The 17,618-nt window shown below is 39.9% G+C and overlaps 1 protein-coding gene across 1 annotated transcript in view; it reads right to left on the reverse strand.

Annotated features, from left to right (window-relative positions):
• Positions 1-10,144, reverse strand: part of SCRN1 (secernin 1) — a 29,287-nt gene extending 19,143 nt beyond the window's left edge. The window contains exon 1 of the mRNA XM_009288582.1: positions 9,986-10,144. Coding sequence (XP_009286857.1) covers positions 9,986-10,144 — 159 coding nt within the window. The remainder of the gene's footprint in view (positions 1-9,985) is intronic.
• Between the last annotated feature and the right edge of the window lie 7,474 nt (positions 10,145-17,618).

Consider the following 17,618-nt stretch of genomic DNA (forward strand, 5'->3'; position numbering starts at 1 on the left):
GTCTGTAAACGAAGGCAACTGGCTGAGTGCACCGGAGAGCCAGTGAGACAGCAAGCCAACAGAATACAGCTGTCACCTTCTATATTGCTTCTTCACGTCCCCCAACCCAACCACAAGCAAATATGGACCATATTTTCATGTTGTTATTTTCAGCTTCCATACAATAACTCATGTACATAGACAATGTTCAAGCCTTATTTGTATAAATTGCCTTAGACGGCCTAAATAACAGAAAACCATTCCAATCTGATAGTAGATGACACAGCCTTGTAAAACTACCATTGACTTGATTCTTGTTCAACAATCCTTTGCCATGTTTACTGACAATGATGAAAAAGCCTTGATGAGATTTTAACCTTCCCATTAGAATTATTTACTCCAGTAAGCAGAAAAGTAGGCACTCAATAGGACTAATGTATTAAGGCAGGTGTTTGGTTCATATTTGTTAATAATAGGTAGGAGCTTCTCAAAAAACTAGGGTCCAGATGTGACAATAGATTACTAATTTTAAACTTAAACCTCTCACTCTTCATAACTCCACCACCCCCCTTAAAATAACATCAGAAAACTCTTTTCCAGATAAAATAGTATGTTCACGCAGGTAACAGAGGAACTGGGCTATCCACCTGTATCCAAGACACATCAATCGTAAAGGTAGGTCAACTAAAGCCAGTCGCTGGATTTCCAGTGCAGCAAACCATTGCTACATATTCCACAGAAATTAGAACATATGCTTGTAACAGCTCAGACATGGAAGGAAATGGTTGGGGAAAGACAACACTATCCACCAAAAAATCCCACTGGCCACTAGCTCTCTAGAAATGGGAGCTCAGATGATGACAAGATTTCAAAAGCAAGCACAAACCACAACCCCCCTGTCCCCTCTCCTGCACCCCACCGATCTGGCAAATTCCTGCAGCACAACAGCATAGCAGCCTGTTCTACCAAGCGCTGTGCCAAACTAGGCAATGACAAATCAAATAGACATAAGGTACTGCTGTGATTCTGCTTGCTACCAACCCTGTCTTTAAAATTCCTGAAGCATCCAGCCTCAGCGTTTCCTAACACTAACATTTTTCTTTGAGTATGAATGCTAAAAACAGAAGAATACTGATACATTTGGTGACAACAGCTGTGAGTGAGTGGTGTCAGGCTCCATTGATTTGCTAGAATTCCAGCCCTGAAAGCAGCATAACTGGCATCATGCCCTGTGACAGTAAATTCCCATCAGGTAAAGAACAGAGACCACATACCAGAGATGCAGCCAACGACTTCAGAGGATTGAGCAGGCTGGAAACTAATGATGTTTCTTTTATTTCACTTATGGTATCAAGAAAAGAATCTTATCAAGGCAGTTCTAAATATAGTACAATGCACAAATGTACCTCCCACCCTAGCTAGGGCATGCAGATATGTTGGAGGTATTCCAAAAACAGACACGACAGTCATAAGCACAAGAGATTTCTTCTTTCATTAATGAAAAGAAACTATTGTGCAGCTTCTACTGTACTCAGGCTGCAGAAGCCTGATTCCTAGCACAGTCAGTCAGGTCATTATGAAATATCAGTGAAATCACACAGGCTTTGGCCCTGGATAACAAAGGCAATAGTCAGGGAATGCTTTAGAAAGAAATGATCTTTGAAGAAGGGACATAAGATTCTAGATTACAGAAGAGATTCCCCCACACCACCCCCTCATCAGTTCCAGGCTCTAACTTGGCGTTAACTCTTTGCTTAACTACTTCAAGCGCTGCTGTACCATAGCACATATTTGAAAATAGGCAAAATCTCTGTACTATTGAACTAACTTGAGAAATGGCACTAAGGCTGCTTTTAACCCCTTCCAAAAGAGGGATGTCAAAAATGTGATGAGGCAGTCTCGCAGCCTGCTGCCTCCATGGTCATCAAGGCACCAAGACTGACGGCCTGGTTGGAACTGTCTATAGAGGCGATTCCACAGGTGACATGGGCTATCTCGGCCCTTCCATCATGGTGAAGTGGAGGACTGGAAAGCTAGAACATGGTTGTTCAACGAAGTCCCTCAGACCATCTCCTGTGGATATGCCTGACAGAGTGTGTTTTACAGGTAATTCATTTGCTGCTTATTTACAGGAACAAACGCAATAGAGCTCAGAGTGGGAATAACCATTCTCTGAAAAGAGAAATATGTAAGCAGTAGCACACAATACAGAAGATGTGGCTAGCTGATGCTGTTACCACTGCTTGCTTATGCACTAAGCAGCGCTAAGAATACAGTGGAAGACACTTGGAGGACTTTACAACACCCATTAAGCACTCCCATGACATCCTCTACTAGCAGCAAAACTGTTGTGCCACAGTGGAGGGGACAGCCGTACACCAGGATAGATCTAGCCTGGGTACACCTCAAGTAGTCAGCCCTAGTTCCAGCAGTCACACTGTCAAGCCAGAACGGTGAACAAAAGTCTCTCCAGTGGCAGGACGAATCCTCAGGTAGCTAGCTTTCAAAAACACACGCTATGCTAGTACTTGTATCCTCATGTTGTAGCCAGATATAAACAACAGCAACGTTTACTAAGTGTACAAATACAGAACAAAACCAATTTCTGCCACAGTAGAGTGCCTCTTTCTTCTTCATATTAAGAACAGTCTTTCCCTTTTTATGAAGACCCTAGTACACTTTACATAAGCTTCTGTATTTGCATATTGTTCCTAGCTGTTTCTATTCGTTGCAACCAATAACTGTAAAATTTTAATCTGTATGCCTCTGATCTCTAGCCATGTCATTTACCTTGAAGACTAAGGATAAGATTTTATTCTAGAAAAGAATTAGAGAAGCTAGAAAAAGCCGAACAGTTCCCCTGTCAAAAAGCAGAACTACACACCCTCTGACCTACTCTATCAAGCCACCAAGGAGCCCCAGGCATGTGAGCCACAATATGGAAATGTACTCAACAAAATGAAATATAAAAATCTTTAAACAAATAAAATACCACAAAGTGCAGCAAGGCACCCAAGGCTGAGAACACTCTCTGGAGACACTATATGTCAGAGTTGATTCAGCAGTCAAGAATTCACCTCTTGTTTTTTAAGTTACAAATCTAGCAGTCTCCTGGGTGATGAGCAAAAGTAAAACTGAAATAGGGATGAAGCTTATTAATTTAATTTTTTAAAACGGTAAGAAACAGATTTCAAAGAAGCCACAAAAAGCCCATCACAGAGATATCCTTGGAACTCTCAGATATCCTAGGACTGATTTCTTTGCTTGGCCACTTTGAAATGCCTGCTTACACATCTGTTTTGCCACAAGTAAACAGTTTGGGGTCAAGACAGGATGGTTGTAGGTTTTTTGCTCCACACAATTCCAGCACTCTCCCTCCTCTTCCTCTCTGTTCCAATCAAAAAAAAAATTAAAGAGATTAAAAAAAAAAATAGTTCAAGCTAACCAGTTTTGCTTTGGTAGCAGAAGGGAGCAAAGAAGCAGCACTCCTACAGTAAACAGGATGGTTAGGTTTTTTGCTCCACACAATTCCAGCACTCTCCCTCCTCTTCCTCTCTGTTCCAATCAAAAAAAAAATTAAAGAGATTAAAAAAAAAATAGTTCAAGCTAACCAGTTTTGCTTTGGTAGCAGAAGGGAGCAAAGAAGCAGCACTCCTACAGTAAAAACACAAGCTTTGAGAGGGCAGAAACATCCAAGAGATTATGGCTTCTATCTCTGAACTGCTGCCGGCTCGTGCATTATGTTACAAAGCAAAGTCAAACACATTAAAGGCCAGTGGCCTGCAATGGAGCAGAACAGAGAAAAAGCTCACATTAGCCAAGCAACAGACTCTGCTGAAGGCAGCAACCACTTTTTCTCTTTTATTAGTTGCTGCCAGCCTGCACAGTGCCTCTCCTCTACCTCTGTGCGAAGTCTAAAGGTTAGCTTAAACAAGGTAGCTTGAGGTAAGCTGTCTGACTGCATGTGTCATGAGATAGGCTGCTTACACAGCCGGTCATCAGGTCTCAGCTGAGATGCAAGAAAAAGCAGCTTCCTAAACTATCTCTGAATTGTAAGCCTTAGACTACAACCTTTTTTATCTACGTAGAGTAAATGAAAAGTTTCATCATGGGCACAGACACTGCTGTGTTTCTTCAAGGTTTCCTGCCAGTCAACACTTGCCCACGGAGGTATCGTAGCGGGGGTGCCCAAGTTCACGGCTGCAGTAACATGACTGTAAGCATGGCACTGTCAGTCTAATCTGGAAGCTTCCCAAAGAGCAAATTCTCAGTAGATTCAGCTGCTGCTTGGCTTCTGTTACCAGACTCTGAACATCTTACCCCCAGATATAATGCAGATAACCCAAACAGCTGGCATAAGAGGGAATCTAAGAGGGAATCAAAGTATACCAGAACTAAACTGCAGCACTGGCATGATGCCTGGTGATTACGTTACAAATACCAGAATTAAGATACTTCCAGGCAATACAAAGCCAACTTTAATACAGCCAAAGTCTACTTTCCAAGCTTTATATCTACCTTGCAACACCAGACAGAGACCCTTCAGTTAGCTTCAGGTAAGTTTTTATGTCTGCAGTGCTCATAGCAATGCACAGCAAATACTCTTACTGCTCCTCTGAAAACTCAGAGCAAGGGGAGGTAGGATGGTATCCTTTTTAAAAAAAACCACTATTAAAAATGAGAAAAAAAAACCCAAACCAACTTTAAGGCATAACTGTGCCATGAAGTTTTAGAGAATACAAAATCCCTCCTACCCACAGAGGGCTGACTTTAAGGACAGAAGAGTTTAATACCAATATATTAGAAAAAATTTGCATATTCCACAATTTGGTAGACTTTGTTGTAGACCATCCTTTCTATTTTGCCACCCTCCACTCCTCCGTAAGAAGTTGCATGCTATCAAGATAAAAGAGCTTTTACAGCTCTATGCTGTAGGCAAGCAACTATGACTATTTTAAAATCATGGATAAAAGGTCAGATTAGAAGAAAGAGAGGTTGATCTAAAAGAAAAAATCCACCTGGAAAACTCAGCTAAGAAAAAGTCACCCACCCAAGACTTCTTCAGGAAGAGGAAAACCACAGCAAGGGGCAGGTTACTAGAGAACAAGAGAAATCTAGTCAGTAAAATCTACCTTAAAAATAAGACAGAGGGACTTGTATCTTAAAGCTCATGCAACATGAATTCTCACTAACATGAAAAATTCTTAAAATCCACATCTGGGGAAAAAGAACACACTTACTTTTAGTAGAGGAATTCAAAAAAGGACCCTATTTATGCTTAAGGGAGCAATACTTCACTTGCACACACAAGTTTACTAGACTGACCACTACAACAAGGAAGAGTGCTGATCAGCATCTGCCACTGCAAAATTACAATGCAAAACAAGAACGAACTTTTGAGAAAGTTGTCACACACACACAGAGCAGACCTTTATGAAAAGCCCCATTGTTCAGGGTCTTGGGAACCTGCTGACATGGAGTGAAGGAATTATGTTGATGAGTTAGCTGCAGGGTTACTTGTCTGGTAGATTGAGCCACAAAGATTATGCTTAAAATGACTTGCAGTATTCACTGAATTCCCTTGTTTAGGGCCCTGCCACAAACTAGCTGACAGCTATATAGCACAGCCTGTTTGATTCCTTTATGGCAATAATCTAGCTGAACTACTGTGCCATTTTTGGTTACATTGTGCATTATCACATTTGCAAACGTGAGCAGCACAGAACATAAATAGGATACAGACTTCCTGAGAGTCTTATGAAACAACCCACGTTGTCAGTGTGTTGAAAACCACCTCTTAACAGAAGTTCAGAATGTGAGTGACAGTCATGGAGAAGTAATCAAAATTTTAGACGGACAGGGTTACATTACTTGCAAAGAATAGAATATAATGAAAAGCAAGTCCACCATCATTGCGCAGTGAAGGTAAAAGATCACGTATCTAACATAAGAACCCAATGCAATGTACAATGTGGAATGGAGAGAAAAGCTGTTCATTTGGAAAAAAAAAAACGCTAGGATGGATAAGAGGGAAAACTTAGTCAGAGGTACAAAAGCTTACTGACTTAGACAAACAGTAACATGAAATTGGTCAACCACATTTTTCCATTTGCAAAATATCCTATATTTAATTTTCTCAGACCTGTTTAGTTAGTTTTATAAAACGCAAGGGAAGGAAAGCTGTAGCAAAAACCCCCCCACCCAACAATAACTGAACTGTTGGCAGTTTTCACGGGTTTGAAAGACCAAAGTAATAATTCTCAGTGTGTCAAAGGCTACATCTAGAAGCTTTGACATTCCTCTCTGCTCCCCATATTAGCTAATTACCTCTGACAACTCAATAAGTTTGCTTAAAAGGTGGATATCACTTTGCATGCCTGCTACTTAAAAAATGTGAAGCAGCTGAATTCAAGCCCTTCCTTAAAGCTTTTCTTAACTTTTGGAGGTACCACTAACAGTACACAAGGAATTCATAGAATCATTAAGGTTGGAAAAGACCTTTAAGATCATCGAGTCCAACCGTCAACCCAACACCACCATGCCCACTAAACCATGTCCCTAAGCGCCTCGTCTACACGTCTTTTAAATACCTCCAGGGATGGGGACTCAACCACTTCCCTGGGCAGCCTGGTCCAATGTTTAACCACTCTTTCAGTAAAGAAATTTTTCCTCATGTCCAATCTAAACCTCCCCTGGTGCAACTTGAGGCCATTTCCTCTCGTCCTATTGCTAGTTACTTGGGAGAAGAGACCGACACCCACCTCGCTACAACCTCCTTTCACGTAGCTGTAGAAAGCGATGAGGTCTCCCCTCAGCCTCCCTTTCTCCAGGCTAAACAACCCCAGTTCCCTCAGCCACTCCTCATAAGACTTGTTCTCCAGACCCCTCACCAGCCTCGTTGCCCTTCTCTGGACACGCTCCAGCACCTCAACGTCCTTCTTGTAGGGAGGGGCCCAAAACTGAACACAGTATTCGAGGGGCGGCCTCACCAGTGCCGAGTACAGGGGCACGATCACTTCCCTACTCCTACTGGCCACACTATTTCTGATACAGGCCAGCATGCCATTGGCCTTCTTGGCCGCCTGGGCACACTGCCGGCTCATGGTCAGCCGGCTGTGTAGCGCTGCATGGGGTTGTTGTGGCCGAAGTGCAGGACCCGGCACTTGGCCTTGTTGAATCTCATACAGTTGGCCTCGGCCCATCGATCCAGGCTTTGCACAAGCTCTGCCTATAGACAGAGCACAACAAATTAACAGGCTTTGCACAAGCTCTGCCTATAGGTAAGTATGCATTTGTTGTAAGACCAAGAGTAGTCTTAGACACATCCCTACAACAGGAGAAATACACACATTCCAGCTAATTAGCAAAAACTGAAGACCTTACTTCTGTTCTGCTATCACAAAGAGTGAGCATGTTTGAAATTGCAATCTTCTTACTCACTAGTGTCCTTAAGTTCACAAAACAGCAAAATCTAGAAGCAAATCTAGCAGCCTAAAACTTGGATTGTAGAGCTTTTATTGATTCAGTCAATCTTTCACAATTCCTACAGCGAAGGGGATTATTATGATATTTTTTTTGAAGACCTTTGAAGTGGGCAGTTTTAAAAGAAAATTTTTTAAAAAAAGAGTTATTTCTAAAGAGAGCTACTCTAACACTGATATTTGCTAGACTTGTTTGATTGAACATACTCTCTTCCTCTGAAGGTGGAAAAAAAATCTTGAACTTTAAAGAAAAACTAACAACTAAATCTATGCTTAGGTCTGTCCAAAGGAGAGCAGTTAAAGGACTGTGCAAAGCTACCAGACAGCCTTTAGACCCAACAAAACAATTTAAATCAGTATCTTATTTTAACTTAGTGCTGAGTGCGACGAAAATGCAATGATAAGCGATTGCTTGCACTACTCCCAGAACAACTGAAGATGTTATTATTCTGTGCTGGGAGGAAACAGGAATAATTTCGGTAAAAATCTGGAGCCTGTATGTTTCTGTACACCACTGTACTTGCAAAACTTCAGGCTAGCTAATGAAGAATTATGCAGTACCATAGACTAGCAGAGGCCAAAGTACGCATCTAATTAGGGCTTAAGTACCTACTTTTTTAAAAAAAAAAAAGGAGGTATTACCCCACTCCAGCCCCTTGTCTGAAAGTGCATGTTCACCACATTGCAACAAACTTTACCTTCATTTAAAAAAAAAAAAAAATTCAACATTTAAAGGGAAGGCTTGCAGATACTGGTTAGCAGAATGAGTCTACAAACTGCGGTGTGCTAGGCAAAGGGATTGTGCTCCCTGCTTCCAAAAGGACTGGCAAAAGAGTCCAGTTTATGACTGCATTCTAGAAAAGGCATTAAACTGGTTAATCATGGGGTGGGAGAGGGATCATAATAGATTATATACAGCTTAAATATACCCTTCAGCAAATTACGACAATCTCAAAGAGTAAGATATGGGGCAGAGAGACTAAAAGAATCAAGTACTCTAACATTAAGCTCTTAGAAAGTATTCTCCTTTAAGGATACAAACACTCCAGAGCAGCTTTTGGAAGTTCTTCTTCCACAATAACAGAACTTTTTTCTCATTTCCAGTTCTATGGAGAGAAGCTTTAAAAAAAAACTGCTCTGAAGTTTTCTTCTTGTCTTATTGTCACATTTCTGTTCTGTATACTAGCACAGGTCTACAACAGTGCTACCAATGTAGCACTGCAATTAACAGCAGTTAGTGCTTTTGGACAGGGGGAGGGGATTTCTTCATATCCAAGATTAAACCATTTAATAATGCATGAGTTGTACTAGATGTTGGTAGCAACAGGAATCAAGAGAACATTAACTGTTAGAAAGAACAGCACCAAATCCTCTGAAATTTGGAAGTTGTCCCACTTGAAAGACAGAATTAAAAACTGGCACTGGCCTTAGGATGTCCTCTGGGGAAGCAACAATTATATCCATAAAGGACCTCAGAGACACCAGCCTGGTGCAGAACACCTAGTGTCCTCAGCTTTGTGCACAGCCACAGGGACAGGAGGAAGCTGAATGCAAGGAACCGCACAGCTCCTGCTTTCCCAGCTGCCAGCCAGAGCAAGAACCTATGGACTCTAAAAGCTCCCGACAGTGCAGATCAGGCTCTGTGTCCTCTGCTAAAATGGCTACCCCCACCAATCCTTGTCTTTCCTTCTGCTGCCTCAGCCTCTTCATTCCACCTTCACTGTACCTTCCCCTCTTCCTGTCTTCTTGTTTCATTTGCCCCCTTGCTTCACCCTTCCACATCTGCTTATCCTTTCATTTCCCATCATTGAAGTGAGACTGCAGTAACAGACTATAATTAAAATTACTTCCAGCAGGGTCACTTTCAACCTGCATCCATGGCATCAGTGTCCAGCTTCAGGACTCCACATCCAGCCTGGATTCAGAGAGAAGCCACAGCACTGAAAATTGACCATGATGCAGGTGCCTCAGCTGCAGAACATGTCAAAGCCAGCTGTATGTACCAGAGTTATGTTTGGCTTACAAAGCTTATGCTCTTGTTTTCCTCCTCTCACATTCCCTTATTAGAGCACAAGTTCTTTGAGGCAAAGGTTTCTGGCTACATCTTTTGCAACATGCCTAGCATAGTCAGGCCCCATTACAACTGTCAAACAACAACCATGAATGAAAACAATTCATATGGCAAGTGAAAAACTTTGAAAATTTGCTTCTAGTTCCAGTTAGCCAGGATATTTTTCCCTTAAAAGGAAAAGGCAAGTGATAGGCTACACAGTGCAGGAATCTGAGATGTGAACAGTTCAGCCTGTCTGCTGGAGAAAGTACAGATCATGGATTTTTCCTCAATTAAACAAGAAAGTTATATTCAGAGTTCCATTTTCAGGACTCTCAAAAATCTTGTCTCCTTTCTACTCAAGAGATGTTTGAGTGAAGGGAACAAGGACTCCACAATCTGACAAGAAAACAAGCATTCATTTCTCCTGATAATAATAGTTTCTCACAGTTCGAATGTACCAATTCACCCTTACCTCAACTTTGCTTCCCGGATCATGAGCGGCAGCAGCGAAGTAGACCACCTCCTGTACTTCATCCCTAGGCCGTGCAGAGTTCTTTCCAAACACCACCAGCCCATCTTTAGAACATGGGGGAAAGGCTACAAAACAGTAACTTGGGGGAGCTGCAGCCATCCTAGAAAGTAAAGGAGTAAACAAACAGAAGTAGTGTTTGCTGAACTCATAATTGCATGCATTAGAGAATCATTCAGTCTACCACTATTTGTTGTAGGAAAGAGACAATGCATTCCCTCTGTCAGTTGATTGTGCAATGATAATGGAAGAACAGGTCAGCTCAGAGGAAGCTTATCTGGATTTAATAAAAAGAATTATACTATTTTCAGACATTTTTCACCCAAGCCTTGTGAGGGCATAAAGAGGAATAAAGGCAAGATCACTGTACCTTAATGAGTCTACTTAGTCCCCACAGAAAGAAAAAAGATATTCTGTACTGGAGCTGTTCGGGAACATATGACCTAGATGTATTCTGCTGACTCAGACAAGTGCCGAGACACAGAATAGTTTTAAATAATTTACTCTCTCTGCTCCCATGCAGTTTAAAATTTTAAAAAAGGAAAGAGAAAACATGTTTGAGGGATTCTTGAGGGAGGACAATGGTGTAACTAGAAACAGAATGAAGATACAGCACAATTATATCAAAAACTGTCCATCAATTTATCTACTCAGATCAGAGAGAGACCGAAGCACTAATTGCGCTTTATTTCCTCTGTGGTTTGTCTGCATTGCTGCTCTTGCCTAAAGTTAATTGATTGCAGTTTATTTGTTTATGCAGGCTAATGTGAATACTCTTTAAAATGCTTATAGGATAGCACAAACATTTTAAGATTTTAAGTGTTTGCAATGACAATATATTAATAAAAAAATGTAAACTGCTTCAGGACTATGACACTACTGTAGCTGGTCTTGTGTACATTGTCATATCTGACATTTTTTCCACCATTCAGGAAAACTTTTGGCACATACACCTACAAAAGAAAAAGGTGGGGTGTTTATTGCTTGTTAAAATAGCACTCAACACAGATGTCTGCGATTTCTTCATAGATCTTATCATTGCATCAGAAATTCCAGACCCAAAATGAACAAGTACGTTCCTCTTCTCCCTCCACGATATCCTGAACAAGTAAAAATATCTGCACAAATTTGCACCCCTTAGAAACAACCAATACAATCAAAAGTTTCCCCCCAAAAGCTGCTAATTTATTTGAAAGACAATGCTGGGGGTGGGGGTGTGTGCAAAGCTGGTTTTGATCATTAACTTGGACATCTTTCAAACCATTCAAATTTGACTTATTTTTTTAAAGCAGTACCATTTGAGCACACACTTCTCACAGAATAGCAGGCTTCCAATATTAAACCAAAGAAAGAATGCCTTTTGGATAAAGGCTATCCATAAAGTGGTAATTGTTTGTGAAGAAAACACTTAAGAGTTTGCCTACAGACTATGAACAGGTCACACTGACGCTCAACCTTGCAAAACAACTTCAAGAGAAGATGTGTCCTCTACCAACATAATGAGGGGTGATGAATTGTCTAGGGAACTCACACCACCTTTTAATTTAGGTAAGTTACATACAAGAACAATCAGCCGGTTGAGTTGAAAATGCATTAGGAAACAAACCAACCCCTTTTTACAAGCAGAGTTTTGACCAGTGGGAAGGGACAAGCTACCGTAAGCTGGAATGACTTCAGCTGATAAAATACATCTGGCAGAGGACACCTACCTGCAGACTTGCATATTGTGCCAGTAAGTCTCAGTACATTATTGGTTCTAGCTGAGTGTCTTGCAGACAGTCATGGAGACAAAGCCCCACTTTAATTACCACTCTTATCACTTGCGAGTCACCAGAGCATTTGTGATTAAACTGAAATGCAACGTGTAGAGCGTTGCCCAAGCTTCATCACTAATGAAACCATTTAGTATTTTGCTATGAATTATTCTGAGTATGTACATTTATTTTGCTGCGTTGGTGATGTCAACGTAACTGCTTTCCAGCACCCTAAGAGTTCACATCTACCTTCAGATTAAGTCATCATTTAGTGCTCTAAATTTGTCTTCTGATGCCTTGTCAGACCAGCCAAAATCTTGAATAACTTGCAGGCTTACTGTGGATCTCAGTATTCAGAAGAAGTATTTTCTTTATTCTAAACACAAACTAAGTGGATTTATTTGAAATACATAAGGCAGCAGAAAGACATTAGACATCCAACAACCTAGAAAGAAAGGTTAAAGTGATACACAGTATTAATTTTTATTACACGAAGTTCTTCATCTTACATATCAAACATATTGCCAGGTAGGCTTAAAAAGATGCGGTAGGAATGCTTCAGCACTGTGTTTGTTACTGAACGAATTGGAAGGTATGCAAGGCAGACTTTTACATACCTACAGACTGAGTAGGCAGGGAAAAGAATTAAAAACCTGTCGGTATCTAATATTCTACAGACTCCTGAAGTCCTTCTCGGAATAAATCAGGCTCATTTGTATTTGTGAGGGTTTTGATTTTTTCCTTTAGATATACCAACAGTTACTGAACCAAAAACAAATTGCCATTTTGGTAATGCTTTTTCAGTATGAAAGTATGAGTAAGCTACTCTATAACTAGAGTTCACTTCAACACACACTATTTCATACGGGGGGTATATAACAGTTAAACACTGCAAGCTGAATGTTACAACCTTGTACTGCAAACATGATTGTCCTAAGAGTTGGCACTGGGATCTTAAATTAGGCTTCTAGAGAAGGAAGCTAGCTAGCAGTCTACTACAGTTTAAATCTACTCAGTTTGCCAGGCAGCAGTTTTTCCTAGAACCTCATTTGGTTCATTTTAAATATGGCAAGGATGGCAGTTTCTCAGATACACCCACAACCTGTGTTTGTTCAGAACACTACTGAACTTCATCTTCCTCCATCATGTAACTAAAGCAGTCTGCTAGCAGCTACCTATCTAAGCAGGACATATCTATTTGCCTACTTCGTTTTCCTTTTTTCTTAATTCAACTTCAGGTTGTCCTCATTCTCATTTTCATGCATTTGCCACCTCTTTGCCCTCTCACAAGATACCACCCTGACTCAATACCAAACAAGCATCTTTCATCTACAGGAGGAACAGAATACTCCTCCTTCACAGCACCTCTGATAAATCAGGCTGACTTACAAAACCACCTACTGTTAATCCCTGCTCTTTTTTCACAGATTATTTCAGGCAATCCTGAAAACCTTAGAAAACACTGGGAATGACTGCAAACAGATCTCAAAGAATACCTTGGTGCCCATTCACAGCCACAGTTCTTTACCACAGAGCACGTTAGCATACAGGCCTGATTTTCTCAACAGATCATACCTCAGACCTACATTTTGGTGTAGACAGAGGTAAACCTACGCTGCATGTCAACAGGCCCTAGATTTGATTGCAGACCATTACATTCATGGATGGGCCACTGCAAGTTAAGAGAAACAGGGACCATACAGTCTATTATAGGCTATATCCAAAACCATTCTGCATACGAAAGCACTAGAAATAGACAAAGAGCTGTACATTATGCTATGCCACTACATAATAACTGCTGCAGTTTCAGGTAGTTAACGGGCATCATGCTTGGTTGACCTGGAATCAGGACAGGCACAAAGGTTGGAAAACCAGTTCTGGGCAACAGCCACAAGGTAATATACTCCACTTGCTATCTTTTTATTTGACAAAAATGTACTATGCAATATTGCACGTGGACATATTTTTTCTAGAGTCTCCTGGTCACTATGGCACTTAGCTTAGTTTGTGTTCAGACACTATGAAGAAGCTTTGCTTAACAAGTTCCTTTATTAAGATCTTCTCTCATTGTGATAAATCTCATTTAGAGACTGCCAAGCCAAATTAATTCTATGAACAAATCACCATTACCGTCAATGGTAAAACAGACGAGCTCATAAGTACTTTGATGCAGAAAGAAAGGAGTAACATCCACTGGGCAATGTCTGGCTCCAAACATCACAATGTGAAACAACAGGTACGACGATTATCAGGGCTTTATAAACATGTCTGAACATCACTATACTCCTGAATTAGGGTGAACATGGAGGTGCTATTGCCTAGCACCACCTCAAGAAAACTAACCCATAAATCTTTATAGACATAAAATACTAACCTTCCAGTTGAAAATATCAAGATCTGGAACATTTCACTCTAGAGTATTTTCCATTTCACAGTATGAGGATCTTACAAATGCTAACGTGTATTAAGAAGGGTCACAAATTCTAATTAGAACAACTTGCAGTACTAGTGTCATAATTTGTCCAGAATCAGACTTGCAGAGTGGTCAACAAGGAATAAAATTGTTATTCTTTAAGTCTGTACATAAACGTTGTGACATAATCTAATGAAAGCTTTGTTTAAATGTCATTTTTCACTTATAAAAAAGGAACAGACAAATAATGCTGTTATAGCAACAGACACACAGGACAGATTGCAGAATCCCTCCCCTCATGAACACATGACTGTCAGAGACTGAAAACATGCTCCTAGTAGAATAGGGACAGGCATAAATTATTCTGTGTGGTTTGGAGCCTTCCTCCCAACCCAGGAAAACTGAAATAGCTATGTATCCACAACAAAGCACTCTGAGCTTAGCAAGTCAGAGTCCAAACTGAAGAAAGGAAGATTTTCATACTAACTTGGTCAAGACATTTTTGGATTTTTTTCCAGAATAACACTGTGTACTGCTTCTCTGAAAGCTGCAATTTGGTACTGAAATAATCTTTTCTAAAGTTCAAGAATTTGACTGCTATAATAAAATTACTTCTCAGAAAAATAACTTTATCCTCCCATATCAAATAGATATCAGCTCTTTTCAAGCCAATTAATTTTCCTTGTTTGCCAAAATACCCTGAAACCATTAAGCACGAAGTAATTACCAATTTTACAAAGTTACAAATTATGTGAAAACTGGCTTGCCAACAGTAGCTTTCATAGTTCTATGTCTTATTAAAAAAAAATTACCAAAAATAATAATTCAATATTATGAACTATTAGTTTTTTAAGCTCTTCTAATAACTTATTGTTCAAGCAATTCCAAAGCTTATTTCTAAAACAATAAAACTGCTTTTGTCAACAGCAAGTTTTTTTCTCTGTCTTTTCTTTCAATTGGAAAACAAAACAATAGGCTTATAATGGAAGTGCAGCACTCACTAGGAAGCAGTGGGCAATAAAAAGGATTAGTGTGAGAAAACAGGGTCAAAAAAAAGGGTCTGTCTTGAAATTTAACTCATGCTTATTGAACTGAACCAATATTCGGTCTTCATACTTTTTTAATTGCTGCTAACTTAATGCCCTGCAACTGTACCTCAAGAAAAGCTAAAGATGCCCCTGAAGCCACATATAAAAACCCTTTGGTTTTAATACAAGTTAGGTTAGCTGGGTTTTCTGAAATGTTAATTAAGATTTATGGTTAATGTTAATTAAGATTTACACCAAATGAAAAAAATTTGAAGTAGCTATTCCTATGTGTAGAGCTACTCCTTTCTGGACAAGGCATCTACGACATGTTAAGTGATGCACATGTACAAACAGCTCTACCCTTAATACGCTATGAAAAATTTTTGTTTTCTACACCAATATAGTCTCTTGCCTAAAAATTTAGTAATACCCAGTCACCATCATACAAAGCAATACCAGACCAGTAAAAGATACTACATGAAAAGTCAGCTACCGCCATTACAGCTCCTCTTCACAAGAAATCAAAACAAAGCTCAAGTGGATATTAAGGAAGAAAAGTTCAGTGAGACCAAGTAGTCAGCACTGACAACAGAAAAGCATTCACCTCATGTTACTATGAGTAGAATTTAACTGTAAATTTGCCTTGTATTGATATGATTTGACTCACAAGCTGGCAAAACTTGAGCTTGATCAAGCCAATCCTTCACCTAGGAGCGTAACTGCTGCATTCATTACGCAGCATAGCTATGCCAGCAAGTCTTCCAGCATGGACGGAACCACGAACACCACACTTCGCTTTCATTCAGCTTAGTGAGGTTGCAGAGATAAATCACACAGAAAATGTTTGAAAGACAAGTTTAAGTTTGTCTTCAAGAATTTTGTTGGCATAATTGTTGAGCTTTCTGAAGCACAGACATAACCAAAGTGTTGTACAGGGTGAAGCTTAAACCTCTCCTAATGCCCAGTTTTTCAAGCACACCTGTGTTTGTCCTAGATAACCCATTGTTAATGCTGGTGTTAATCAACATCACGTTTTCAAGACAGTGCGAGTGTCCACAAAAACAAGGGTGGTAGGGTTAACACTTGAAGTTTCATCTCAGACCTTCACAGCAGTTTGGTCAGAACACCAGTTTTACTGATCATATAGCCTAATTTTTCCACCCTCACGTCTATAGCTTCTTCAAATTAAAGCTGGTCTGGAACAGGTGCTTTAGGTACCAGAAATACAGAGGCTGCTAAACTCCTTGCTGATAAGTTCTGAGTGCATTCTGGTGATGACAGCATTTTCTTTAATGTTTATATTGCAAAAGATATTTGAGCTTTTTTTAAAGTCCAGAGAGCACATTAAACCTTTTACAAAGACATACAACTTGTTTCTGTGTGTTAAACGATGACTTTTCCTCACTATATTTTGGGCTTTTATAAAACAGAAACCCAGCTGTGCTAATACTTCTGAACTATTTCAGAAATGTTTAAAGATTTCAATAAATCTGTTTTCATTGCTACCAGAAAGGGTAAGTGACCTAACCTGCAAGAAACACTTACAATGAAAAACTGAAAGGCAGCATCTGAGCAAGGGTGCTCAGATTTGGATCAAGGCGCTCTCATTAGGAAGGGAAAATATATCGAATAGGCCACACATTACTTATTCTCAACTCTTCCATATTTTTAACAGGGAGGCAGGAGAAAGGTCAGTTACAGCTGTGAAAACTTTGTTCAGTGTTTAGTTGTTGATTTTAAACCTCTATTTTAACCTTCAAATAAAGATGTTTCCTGTGCCTGAGACAAGCTTGTATTTCCATTTACAAATCAAGCCTAGTGTCTTATGCATGGAGACATGTGATCTCTGCATCCTGCAGAAAAGCAATGTTTCCAAAAACAGAAATGAAAAGCAAAATTCATTCAGCTGCAGGCACAGAACAAAGACAGCGAACTGAAAGGCACAATAATAATATTGTTCCCATCTTAGGAAACACTGAAAGGTTATTTTTTTTAATTGACAATTTGGACAGTTTTAATGCATGATTTATCAGGAGAGACGAAGGTTGCATTTATTAAGAAATCAGAAAGCAGAGACTGTTCCTGAATATAAAGCACAAAACCATGCCAGATCTGTGTGTCCCTATTGCTTGGACATTTCATTAGACCTTAGTCAAACTGTTTGACTCTTTCCTTACCACCAATGGATGATGATACCAATTTACCACTTGAAGGTGCCACGCTCAACTTTGATTGTGTCTCTGTCCCTCTAAGCTGTGTCTGAGAAGATATCTAAGAGGAGTTAATCAGCAGCTGAAACTTGCAAGCCATGCTCAACTTTTCTCTCTCTCTCTCTTTTTTTTTTTTTTTTTTTTTTTTTTTATATTATATCAGAAAAAATT

This window comes from Aptenodytes forsteri, unplaced genomic scaffold (genome assembly GCF_000699145.1).
Source record: "Aptenodytes forsteri isolate BGI_AS27 unplaced genomic scaffold, ASM69914v1 Scaffold9, whole genome shotgun sequence".
In the NCBI taxonomy this organism is placed as follows: Eukaryota; Metazoa; Chordata; class Aves; order Sphenisciformes; family Spheniscidae; genus Aptenodytes; species Aptenodytes forsteri.